This window comes from Branchiostoma floridae, unplaced genomic scaffold (assembly GCF_000003815.2).
Source record: "Branchiostoma floridae strain S238N-H82 unplaced genomic scaffold, Bfl_VNyyK Sc7u5tJ_1550, whole genome shotgun sequence".
NCBI lineage: Eukaryota > Metazoa > Chordata > Leptocardii > Amphioxiformes > Branchiostomatidae > Branchiostoma > Branchiostoma floridae.
In genome coordinates, this window is record NW_023365750.1 from 227,076 (window position 1) to 240,607 (window position 13,532).

A 13,532-nucleotide genomic window follows, 5' to 3' on the forward strand; every position below is an offset into this window, starting at 1 on the left:
TTTCTGACAATTTCAGGCAGATGTCCCGCCTTGACAGCCCCAACTAACGGAGTACGGACACCCTCTACAGGATCGAACTCCTTTGGGAATACAGTAACGTTCACATGTAACACGGGATACGTACGGAACGGCGCTGCTGCCGTGACGTGCCAAGCTGACGGAACATGGAGTAACCCTGTACCAACATGCACACGTAAGATTACTTTTAAGTTGAAATGTGCTACCAAGTTCCGTCTAATTTTAGTATATGAAGGATGCACTCATCGGATGAGTTTCAAGATGATATATGCTAACAATTTTATTAGACTGTAGAGTAAACACATACTTTGTGCAAAACATGATAGGTGTTATTCATAAGCCGTCATTTTTTTCATTTTCAGTACAGATATCTCCGAAATAAGAAGCATTTAAGCATTTAAGCATACTGACATTCACCAGATAGTAAAGAAGTTATCGGTTTCAGAAGAAAATTGTTTGACCGTTCTTTACTCAAATCATGATAAGCAGGCATAGATTAAATCTAAGTCAATTTGTAACCATACAATAAAGAAAGAGAGATGTCTGTAACTGGTTATCGACTATTTCAGCGAGTGCATACCTGACGTTGATGTCCCTAGCTAATGGGTCGATGAGTCCTCCGGGACCGTGCCCCTATACGACCGTTATCTTTTTTGTTAAGAATAACTTTATTTGAAGAAAAATAGGTGTCCTGTTTTTAAGACTCAAAATTTCCCTTACATGTTGGTCAATGAAGCATGATTATCCACAGTCTATAAGGTTCTATATATAGTCTATCTTATTATTACAGCCAGACCATGTCAAGCATTGACGGCCCCAACTAACGGAGCGCTGAGTCCTGCCGCTCCACACAACTTTCCCACCACGGTTCGGTTCACTTGTGACTCGGGATACGTACGGAACGGCGCTGAAACTACGGTGTGCCAAACTGACGGATCATGGAGCAACCCTACTGCAACATGCACACGTAAGGCGACTTAAGTTTGTATCTGCATGCGATGTTGATCAACTTGTAGTATGTAGTGAATCTCTGATAAAGAGAGTATCAGAAGAAAGCTGCTTGACCTTTCCATCTTCCAAATAATCTAAACTTAAAAAGTATTGGGCATAGGATTGTCTTTTACAGAACCAGTTATTTTTACCTGCTGACGTTTCGATGTCTGTCAGACATCTTCGTCAGAGCTTCTAACTGGAGTTCTGCGAGAACACTAATTAATTTATGATAACCCCAAACGTAGCTGAGTTTGTATTCCCTTTCGTCCCGGTTCATTTCTGGGGTTCATCTACCAAGCTAGTGAACTTATTTTCTGTTAAAAGATTTTGTTTGATTTTGTTCAGTACAAAAATATATCTCCGTAGTAAAAGGTCATGGAACATTTCAGGCGGACAATGTTCGACGTTGACGGCCCCAACTAACGGAGCGCTGAGTCCTCTCGGAGCGACCTCCTTCGGGAATACAGTAACGTTCACCTGTAACCCGGGATACGTACGGAACGGCGCTGAAACCTCCACGTGCCAAACTGACGGAACATGGAGCAACCCAGTTCCAACTTGCACACGTAAGATGGCTTTCAGCTCGATATATATAGTACTGTTAATTTTTTATTGAATTTTAGTGTGAAACGCAGCCTTTAGGTAGGTTTCAAGTTGACACATGCCCCAAATTTTAATTTAATGATCTCTCATCTTATTTTGATAGCTAAGAAACCGCAAAGACAATATGTCTATCTATGACGATTTGACCATCGTCAGCCAGTCTGGTCATCTGGGCCACTGGTACCGTCCATCCTGACCACTAATAAGCATGGTTCATCTCTGTTCGGCGGGGCAACCTCTCGGTCGTACGCCATTTGCTTTTGCTTGTAGAACTGTATGTCCCTTTCCGTCTGCATATTAGGTGAAAAGGTTCATGTTCAGTAAAGAAATATAAGGATATTGACCATTTCAGCCAGACAATGTCCAAGGTTGACGGCCCCATCTAATGGAACGCTGAGTCCACCCGGACCATACTCCTACACGAACACGGTAACAGTTACTTGTCAAGCGGGATACCAACTGAACGGAGTCTCTCCTGTGACGTGTCAAGCTGACGGAACTTGGAGCAACCCTATTGGAACATGCACAGGTAAGACGACTTGGAAGATTCTAGATATGTCCAGTGAAGTCTAGCTTTAAATATTAATTCTCCAGATTATAAAAGAGTATAAGGAGGGCATTTTTGGCCTTTCTATGTTCAAAACACGATAAGCAGGCTTAGATTAATTTTTTTTTAGTTTTATACACCTCCTCTTCAAGCAGAGGTTGAGTTGCGGATATAGTAGTAGTTGGAAAATTTTCCGGGCGCAATCCGCTTGCTACTACTATCTCGTTGACTTAACCTCTGCTAGGAGAGTATATACACCTACTACATAGCGAGAGATGCCTGCAATGGGTTGTTGACTATTTCAGCGAGACAATGTCCTTTGTTGACGGCCCCATCTAACGGAGCGCTGAGTCCTATTGGATCACACGTCTACCCGAACCAGGTTACAATCACTTGTAACTCGGGATACCAACTGAACGGAGTCTCTCCTCTGACGTGCCAAATTGACGGAACTTGGAGCGACCCTGTTGGAACATGCACAGGTAAGACGACTTTTAAATTTACATGTGTATACGTTCTTAAATGTCCAGTGAACTCTAGCTTTAAACATTTATTCTCCAAATTGTAAAGAGTATAAGAAGGAAATTTTTGGCCTTTGTATGTTCAAAAACGTTAACGTGATAAGCAGGCATAAATTATTGTTTTGTCGTTTCGAACACCAAAAGTACTGAAACAGAGATGCCTGTAATAGGTTATTGATTTTTTCAGCCAGACAATGTCCACCGTTGACGGCCCCAACTAACGGAGCGATGAGTCCTCTCGCACCGCACAACTACCCTGATACGATTACGTTCACCTGTAACACCGGATTCGTACGGAACGGCGCTCAAACTACGACGTGCCAAGCTGACGGAACATGGAGCAACCCTACTCCAACATGCACACGTAGGGCAATTATTAGTTGTTATAGCATTTTCCATTGACTCTTAGCAGGATGAGTTTTAAATCGACATTAAATGGTAGAATAGACAATTTTTAAACTTCTCATTATTTAAAACACTATAGACAGGTATGGATTAGAAGGCGTTATTTTGTTAATCTTCAGTACATAGATTCAGAAAGGTTGGTCATTTATTATAGTGCAAGAAAGTCACATAAACGTATTAATGAGCTTTAAATAACATATAATCCTGTTGTTTTTTTTGCAGAAATTGACTTCTGTAGTCCCAATCCGTGTAAAAATGGAGGAACTTGTATCGATCGGGACAGTAGCTTCCAATGCGCATGTCCGGCTGGCTATGAAGGAGATACGTGTCAAACAGGTACGTGACATGTCTATAATATGCATGCACCTGTTTGTTACTCTTTTTCTAACCACTTGTACATTGCGTATGTATAGATGTAGAAGACCTTACGAATTCACTATGCTTAAGTTCCGTTGATGAACTTCACCTCTGTCTAAAACGTAAACTATTTCGGTCGTTATTATGGAACTTTATCTGATGTGTTGGTAGTAATCATATTACAATGCTAAACTTTCTTCCAACACAAATTTAAAGATTTACTCGGATCAAATTTCAAACGACCACTACTGACCAATCACATCATAATGTAAATTTGTTGGAGTCACAGACACGTGATCTTTATCAACACGTGATCTTGTGGATACGTGACGTCAGCAATTGGTCAAACATGGCAGGAAGCGTTACTACGCTATCCGGATCCGTTCAGTGATGTCTGGAGTGTCGTCGTTTTATGTTCATAGTAAAAATAGATTTTTTTTTATTCTGCCAAGTTACTTATACTAAAGTCAAATGCTTTGCTTTACAGAAAGGCCCATGTTTGGAGTAGGAGTCGTGGTGGGTGCCGCAGTCGGCAGTCTTGTCGGCGGACTGCTGCTAGTGGGCGCTGTTACACTACTGATTCTATGTTGCCGGAAGACGAGGAACAAAGAACATATCATAGGTAAAGTACATGTACACCAAAAAGCAGCTAATCAAGAAACTGGATATGATTTTGGAAACGGTCAGACGTTTCCAACAACATCCGTCGTTTTTTCGTCAGTGACAATGTCTTTTGGCATATTACGTGGATTAATCTTCATCAACGTAAAGTACATGTAATGTTTTTCCAAAATTGTAATGTTTAATTTTTCAAAAAGGTGGTTCTAGAGAGCCAAATTCTGTTCTTACTAATTATTTTACTTTACATTTAAGACAATGTGATTTCTGTGAGACATTACAGATCAACATTGCTTTATTATTTAACAATCTCTAATAAGAACTTCTGAATCCAGTTGCTGGACAACTAAGACCCCAAATCTTCACTCTTCTGCACTGTTGCAGCGGAGACAGTGTACGAGGACGTCCGCACACCAGACAGGGCGGTGTCTCAGCGATCCGGAACCGGAAGTGACGTTTACTCCTATCCCATGGCACCCTTGCACGCGCCTCCACTTCCGGTCCAACCAAGCGGCCATTACCAGGAGCTGAGGCCAGCGGTGTACCAGAGTCTACAAAGGAACCAGCGTACAATACCTCAATCTCAGAGCGCCACTATCTCACATGATTTTTCAAGGTAGATTCTAACAAAATGTCGTCGACAGACAACTGAATGTATATTAACCATATCGCTTTATGAGGATAACATATGTTAGTCGGAATAAGAATGGTAAACCTGTATATTATTAGGTATGTCTTAATTAACATAAAGGGATTGCTAGGTATAAGCAGCAATTGTGAATAAGAATATATATCATCTGCAAGGAAACGAGCAATCTTTTTCAGATAAAAAGGAGATAAAGGTAATCTATCTCTTTTCTCTTTCTTTCTGTGTGTCTCTCTCTATCTACTGTCTATCTGTCTATTTTTTTAATCTATCTATCAATCTATCTACTGTCTATCTATCTGTCTATCTATCACTCAAACATACGCAGGGGCAAACATACTTTTTAACACAAGTAAGAGTATATTTGTCAAGTACAAGAAAGTTAAGACTTGTATTTTGACAATCTACAACTTTTACACAAGTAGTGATGACAAAAAAGTACACTTGTTACATGTGTAGTGGTACATTTAACAAGCAAGTGATAGTAAGTATTTGTGTCTCCTATATGTCAAATGGGTAATGGTTATAATACAATTGATAAGTACAAGGAAGTTAAGACTAGTATTTCTACAATTTACAACTATTGCACAGGTAGTGATGACAAAAAAAGTACACTTGCCACATGGGTAGTGGTACATTTAACAAGCAAGTGATAGGAAGTGATGTGTCTCCTACATATCACATGGGTAATGGTTATGACAGTTGATTAACACAAGAAAGTTGCGACTAGTATTTTTACGATGATAGGTATTACACATGGATAAAATCTTCGTACTTACAGATCTTTTTCTCTTGTATATATACATGTTATATATACATTTACTTTATATACATGGTTTTCATTATTGGTTACGTTTTTTTGTTTATAATAAAAAAATATCAAAGTTTCATTTGCTATGGCATCATCAATTCTCTAGCTTTATATTTTTGAGGAAAATACCAGTGGTGTATATTTCCATACTTGTGAGAGTGTATTTTATACACCAAAGTAGACTGGACTTGAACTGTTTAGCTGTGTGTTGACAGTTTTTGTTTATATGTGAGATTAATAGAACTTCAGGGAATTAATTATAAAACATTCTTAATACTTCAGTAGATAATAGTAACATTGCAAATCGTGAAGTCTTTTTTTGAGCCCATTTGAATATGTTAGAAAGGTTATGACCTAAAATAACCCACTTAGCTCTAACGTTAGATATTACTTGCATTTTTCACCTAATTTACCTTTGCTATTATAACCTCTTCAAAATAATTATTAGGGTTACTGGGAATAAAGAGTACAAAAGTATAAACTGAGTTCCACAGATCAGTTAGCCTTTTACATTCTAAAAATCCCCCGTCGCCGCAGCTCGATGAAGCCATTTTGAATATCCCGCTTAACTTTGTCACGTGATCCAGGCAGCGGTGAGTCGTTTTGTATAAAAGGCTGCGTGTTCCATAAGATATCACGTATTGATTCGTGCGAACATTAAAATTTAACATACAGATGCTTAGTCACCCCTGGTTGTAATGCCCTCATTCAACAAATAGGTGATTTGGCTGCACGTCGCAAAGTGTGTAAGATTCGTTGATAGCTCTGTACAATAATAGCTCTGTTGTCTGCGGTCGCCGCCATACAGAAATTGTGGACGGTTGACGGCCTACAGGTATGATGAGCGGTCATGTGACTTGTAAGACAAGACGTGTTAATAGTCTTTGATCGGGGTCTAGTTCAAATATTAAAACCTTACAAATTATATATTCAACATCAAAACAACGTGTTGTAAGTTGCATTAAGATAAACATCAAAGACTTTGTACGGCATAGTGTAGAAAACGCTGTTATATTGTTGTTGTGTCTTGAACTGGAAACAAAATTACTCTTATACCATGTGGTTACCTCTATTCATGTTTGTTGAACGATGCATAACGGCGCCTACGGGATATTCTGAGGACAAATTAAAGATGGAGGACAACCCCGCGCATCTAAATCACATGTTTGGTGTTCTGTGTTTGTATATAAAAAAGAAATTCACGGGTCTTAGTGACAAGTGTGCAGATGTTGACACACTTGCAGTACCAAATCCGTAGGTGTTTTTTGGCACCTTTAGACAGATTATCCATGAGGCTCGGTGGGCGTCACTCCACCGTCTTGGGGGCAGGGGCATGGCGAGTATCGAACTCAGGAACTACTGATACTGATTCTGATTCCAACGCTCTAGCCGTTGCGCCAAACAGACACCACGCTGTGTGGCGCAATATATATATATATATATATATATAGAGAGAGAGAGAGAGAGAGAGAGAGAGAGAGCGAGAGAGAGAGAGAGATTATTATGTGATTGTGTGTGTGTGTTTGTGTCATTCGTATGTATGTGTGTGTTCAAGCGCAACTAACCATCCCCCCATACACACAAAACATATACGAGCTTCACAGGTTAGTTTCATCAAGGTGATTAATCAGTGGATATTATTTCATTGTTGGATAGAAATAATTTTGTATACTATTTAATGTCAAAAGGCTGTTTCACCTTTGATTTTTGACCCCGGTTGAAGGACGTTCTGTAAAGTTTTATTCTTTCACTGGAGATACAGGCCTATCTAAATTGAGATATTACTATCAATGTCATCAGGACGTCAATTCATAAAGTCAGATTTTATTCAAAAATATGAACACAGACCATTCAAATACATATAGTGCGGTGACCCTGAGTAAGCCAGCTGCGTTTAACGATCCAGTACGAAGTTATGTCACCCCATGACCTTTAGATTTATGTGCATGATTAAGTCAGGTAGGAAAGGTTACACAAGGAAACGGCGCGTCCTCAAGCGGGTTTGTCTGTTCACTTCACCTGAATAAGACACTGTTCTTGCGTGATTGTACGTCTGGAGACAAGGCACAACTTTCCAGTTGGACTTACATCTTTTATGTTGTTGGGGGATTCTTTTAGACTTTAATGTCGTTCTCTTGAACGACTTCACAATGAAGTTTGCCCTGAGGATAGTCGGAGCACTAATGGTGGCGAGCTTTGGCCTCGGTAAGTACAAATGTGTTTACTAAATGTTAGTCAACTGTTCTAAATCTCATCTTGTTTTTTAACTCTATATAACTTTATAAATACTCTTTTGGTTGTTTACAGCCATGTCTAAGTTGAGCATATGTTGTTACATCCCTTGTCTAAAGTCAAACATGTATTCTACAGTCTATTCTGTAGTCAGTCATTGTGTAGTGCGCGGCCATAATATTTAACTACATTTTACCAAACGCCCGTCACTTCCCTTGTTATCTCAATGAAAAAGGGAGATATAGTTTTGGGTGTGTCAGTCTGTGTGCCTGTCTGTGTGTCCGTGTGTCTGTGTGTTTGTGTTTCCGGATATTTGTGGTCAGCATAACTCAAGAACCTCTGGATGGATTGCCATGATATTTCGTATGTAGGTAGGTGTTGGGAGGACCAGGGTCAAGGTCAATTTTGGGCCCCCTGGTATGTGACCTTGGTACTGGAGCAAATATTCCGTTTTTTTTAAATCTTTTGACCTGGATGTGCTATGGTCTATTGATTTTTTGGTGGCAGATAACTTGTGACGTAAGGAATAGGTGGTGTATGTTTGGGTTCCCTAGCAGGTTGCTCTGGAACTGCAGGGGCGTTTTCCTCAAAATATTCTATGGAGGATAACTGGACAAGGGAACGACACATTTAGATGATATTTGGTATGTGGGTAGCTTTGACAGAGATGCACATAATCAAGTGCGAATTATGCAAACTGTCACTTAATTTGCATGATTAATGAGGGGAATCTATATTTGTAGTGTTTGCCATTGTGGGACTCAAATACCTGTAATATATGTAGTTTTTGGCTGGTGGAACATTAACAGATATCAATTATGCAAATATGTACCTAAATGTAGAAATCATTTGCATAATCAGGCTATTTCATGGAGATATGAGGTCTCCGAACTCTTGTTATAAACGATTTCCACGTGCAACTTACACATGAATACACATATTTAAATGTTCCTAGATCTGCATGTAATATTGCTGTTATGGCGGAAATGGGGAGGTATCCCCTCAGACTAGAAGCATCTCTAAATGGAATCAAACACTATATCAGAATACGCCAGTCCGTGCCAGTTGATAGCCTGTCAGCAGACGCTCTTTTGTGTCAATTTGATTTAGATGCGTTAAGTGCTAAATGCTGGGCGTCTGGAGTTCGTAAGACGCTAGAGGAATGTGGTCTTGGCTATGTTTGCCATTCATCCATGTCATTTGTTTTAAATCCCTCTCAGATTATTCCATCCATTCACCAACGTTTCAAAGACATGTACTTCCAATCTTTCACAACAGAAATGCGTAATAACAACAAATTACGCACATATAGATTACTCAAAACGTCTTACCACGAGGAAAAATATCTTAGTATCCCAAACACTCGGCACAGAACAGCCATCACAAAACTCCGTGTTAGTTCACACAAACTGCATGTTGAAAAAGGTAGACATACCTGCATTCCTCTCCAGCAAAGAATTTGTCAATATTGTAACTTGAACAAGATAGAAGACGAGTGTCATTTTATTGTTGACTGTTCACTTTACAACAATGAGAGAAATATCTTGTTCAAATGTGTACAAGATAAGTTCCCATGCTTTCTGCATTTAAATAACACTGAAAAATTTACATTTCTAATGCAATTAGACAAGCCATATATTCTAAACTCCACCTGCAACTACATCTACAATTGTATTAGGAAGCGAGAAGAAGTTGAACCTGTTCATACTAGTACTAGTATACTTTAGACTTTGTAGTCTCAGTCATGTATTACACCCTACACAGATTGTACTTAGAATCACTAGGAGATGTATCCTTTTCACTTTGACCTGTACTTAGCTTGTTAGAAAGCAAAAACGTACAATAAAGGTCTTCATTCATTCATTTATTCATTCATTCCTATTGTCTCCATATATACAACTGTTATTTTGATATTTTGTTTCACTTATTTTCTGTATATATTCTGTTCTGTTCAGTTCTGCGAAATCTTGATTTGATGGTTTTGATTTATGTGATTATGTTCTGATATCTGTTCTGTGATTTAATTTGTTTGATAGTTATCGATTATATACCTTCCGTTCCCTTATTTTTTTAAAATTCCTATGTTCATTTATACTATATGTACGTTGTTGTTGTTTGTCTTATACGCCCACGTGAGTTGGGCGTTTGCAAAACGCATGGCACGTTAATAAAAATGTAATTCATTAATTCATTCATATTCAAATGACTCACTTATAATTTTTGGCATAAACCACTTCAAAATGATATATTTTGGAATTTTTTGTTCATTTTCCAATGACCAGAGGAGTCAATAACCTTATGGTCGTTGATCCCCCACCTGGAGACCAAACCTGTTGGACTTTATGTCTATTTGACGTAATGAAATAGGTAACCAATTGCGTAGCCTGAATCAATATTCTGAGGAGGATTTAGCAGCCAATCATCGAGCCTGGTATTATCCAGAAGAGTACATTCTTGCATGGAGGGGTTCATCTTTTTCAATTCTTCCTTGTACTAGTTATTATGTAAAGTCTTTCAGTGAAAGTATTTTTGGACTGGTCTATTTTACAAATTTACATGGAGTGTGCTAGAAGAATCAAATCTCGCACGGAGGGAGGCATTTTTTTTAAAATTCATTTTTGGACTTTGGTGACTACTAGTATGTCATAGTCTTTCAGTGGGACTATTTCTGGAATGGTTTAATTTGGAATTTTATATGTGTTGTGTTCGAAGAGTCTATTCTTGCACGGAAGGGGCATTTTTTAACATTCATTTTTATTTTTACTTTGGTGATTAGCGGATGTATTTTGGACTGCTTCACTTTACATAGGAGTATCACAGGAATAGTCCATTCTTTCACAAGGAGGGCGATTTTTTTTTTCAATTCTGTTTTGGACGGGTAATGATTAAAAATTCCATTTCTAGCAGATATGTTTTGGGTCTATTATACCTTTTTATGCTCGGGGGACCTTTTCGGTTTCTAAGTCAAAATGCCATGTTTTCAGTGGGAGTATTTCTGGACTGGTCTATTGTGCAAATTCACATGGGGTGCACTGAAAGAGTCCATTCTTACACGGGGGAATTTTGTAAGATTCATTTTTGGGTTAAACTGTCGTTAGTAAAAGTGATTTTTCAAATGGTTGATTTTGGAACAGCCTATTGTTACAGGGTGACAGGCTGAAATATGCTGTATTTGCTCTCAAGCAAATGTCGGCCTCACTAGTTTTCAAAAGTGAAATTATTTGGCGCAACTGTTATATTCATGATGAAGTTTTTGTGCCGTCCTTAATATTTGCCTCTAATTATAACCTTTCTTTCAAGACAAAGACAAAAAAACGTGTATTAATCGTTTTGTCTTGCATGTACTTATATCTTTGCCGTGATATTAGGTACAACCGCTAAAAATTGTGCATGCTTGTATTGTGTCACTAGATAGTCATTGCCACTGCAGTGACATCCAGAAGTATAACATGTAACGCTAGGACCTAAAAGCTTGAAGTCAGACATGCCTTAGAAGACACAATATGTTTATTAGAAAAACCTACACACAGATTACGTAATAATGTTTTCTTTCTTTAAGCTTCAACTGTACGGACAACTCCTCTGTCTATCCCAACTTTCCCTCCTGGTAAGATATTGATGATTTGGTTTATTATTTCACACACAAAGTTTTACAGTTTCGCAGTGCACGCAAGCACATGCACTGAATTGCAATGGAAAATACAATCAGATTGACAATCTTACTACATAAAACATTACATCTTTTGTCTACTTACTGCTATTTAAAATCAACTATGCTTATTAACATATTGTCTATATAAACTTTGTACAGCATGACTATTCTTTTGCAAAGGCGCATTTACATATTCTTCGTTGCCATCACACGTTCTATTAGAAGTGCATCGTTTGAAAAGTACGAACTCTTTATCGTATTTGCTTTATTTTGAAAGACAAACCGCACCTATAAAACCTAAGTAAAAAATATCTTCCCCAGGCTGTGCGCCGTATCCAGAGTTGGCAGCTAGTGCGGAATACAATGGCATTTGTTACATCTTTTCTGCACGTTCAACCGACTACAGGTCGTACCTACGAACAGACTGTCCACAGTTTGGTGCAACACCGGTCTTAGTTACCAACGACCAGATACACCAGTTCCTGGTGTCACAACTGAAACAATATCCACAGTTCGACGGCAAACACTTTTTGATTGGTCTCATTCATCATCCGGACCATGACCATTGGATCTACGCCGAGGAAAGTCTGACACCGCTGCCAGACGGCTTTAATGAGTGGGCACCCGACCAAAACGTGACCCACGTGTCTGTTCCATACAACTGTGCGACCATGTCTGCCGCTCACAACTACAGCTGGGTGGTTGAGGACTGTCGGGCATCAACTCCACACTACATTTGTCAGATTGGTGGTAAGTCCAAAATGCCTTTTCAATAGACTATTCTGTTTGCCCTCCTTATTTATTTTTTTCGCCGCTATACCTAATTCACTTTCCGCCTTCTCAATGCTCCAATTACTACCAGAACATAAACTGTGATTAGTAAGCAAGTTTATCTCTTATTCTTTTATCCCATCTTTCTTGTCAGAATTCTGACTAATATATGGATTGAGAGTTGGTAGTTAATTTAAGTACCTCCGTTAAATATTGATGGAGGTTAATTTCATGGAGGTTATATTTTCACTAGCGTCTGTATGTTTGTGTGTGTGTGTCTCAACTAAATAACTCAAGAACGGCTGGTTGGATTGGTTTCATACTTGGTCTGTTGGTAGGGTGTGACGAAAGCTGGAAATGATGCTGGGCCCCAAGCAGATTGTCTTGGAACTGCAGCGGAACTTCCAGTTTTGCTATCTCGTGTAAAGAACACGCTACGGCCACGATTGTGTGGTGTTAGAACTTAGATATCCCTTGTGCTCAGGAAGACGTGGCATTTGGCCCCCTTTTGTTAAAATCTTATGAAGTGGATAACTCAAGAAGAGAACAATGTATTTGCCTCCATGAAATGTCATGGAATGGAGGTTATATTTTCTGTTAGGTGTCTCTGTCTGTGTAGATGTTTACTCAAGAACGGCTGGATGGATTGGTTTCATACTTGTTGTGTTGGTGCGGTGTGATAAAAGCTTGAAACGATGAGATTTTGGAAGCCGTATCTGTCGTTATAATCGATGTAATAATGTCAGAAATCACCCCTATATTTGAGATATATTGGTACAGGCATCGTGCTTTATGTGTTTGTTAATGGGCTTAGCTGCAAGCAGATGGTGAGGTGATTTCTATGACAGCTGTATGGGAAACCCTCATTAATTTTATTTATGTCTGCTTAGGACCGTTTCAAATATTTGTAGCAGTTGGCACATTAGTGCCCCTGTTTTCCCAGCCCAACATTCTAGAACATCTGTTTTGGGCTGCGTAACCCAGAAGTTTCGTTAGTATGCTGGGCAACTGTTTCCCAATGCTGGGCAACTGTTTCCCGATGCTGGACAATTTGAATATGATAAATAACTTTGTATTTAGCCACTTGTGCCTTTGGGGACCTGGTGTGTTATACTTTGTTTGCGCTGTTAGATTTTGTGGTCCGTGTGGCTTATGCTGATGTTGTGTTGGTAAGTACTTGCATTATTATATATCGGGCACCAACTTGTCCCCGTATCCTACATGTAGGTATTGGTTGTCGGATATTTCATGTCCTTTTGGTTGTGTTGATGATGTGTTTGTATCCTGTATTGTATTTCTTGTATTGCAGTAGTGTTTTTGTCATATGTCATATTATGACAAATCATACAGTTGCGATT

General features: G+C 39.0%; 1 protein-coding gene across 1 annotated transcript in view; it reads left to right on the plus strand.

Annotated features, from left to right (window-relative positions):
• The window catches only part of LOC118408067 (P-selectin-like), a 105,738-nt gene that overhangs the window by 10,736 nt on the left and 81,470 nt on the right, over positions 1-13,532 (plus strand). The window contains exons 8-14 of the mRNA XM_035808685.1: positions 17-193; positions 809-985; positions 1,401-1,577; positions 1,967-2,143; positions 2,467-2,643; positions 2,870-3,046; positions 3,310-3,423. Of these exons, the coding sequence (XP_035664578.1) occupies positions 17-193; positions 809-985; positions 1,401-1,577; positions 1,967-2,143; positions 2,467-2,643; positions 2,870-3,046; positions 3,310-3,423 (1,176 nt within the window). The remainder of the gene's footprint in view (positions 1-16; positions 194-808; positions 986-1,400; positions 1,578-1,966; positions 2,144-2,466; positions 2,644-2,869; positions 3,047-3,309; positions 3,424-13,532) is intronic.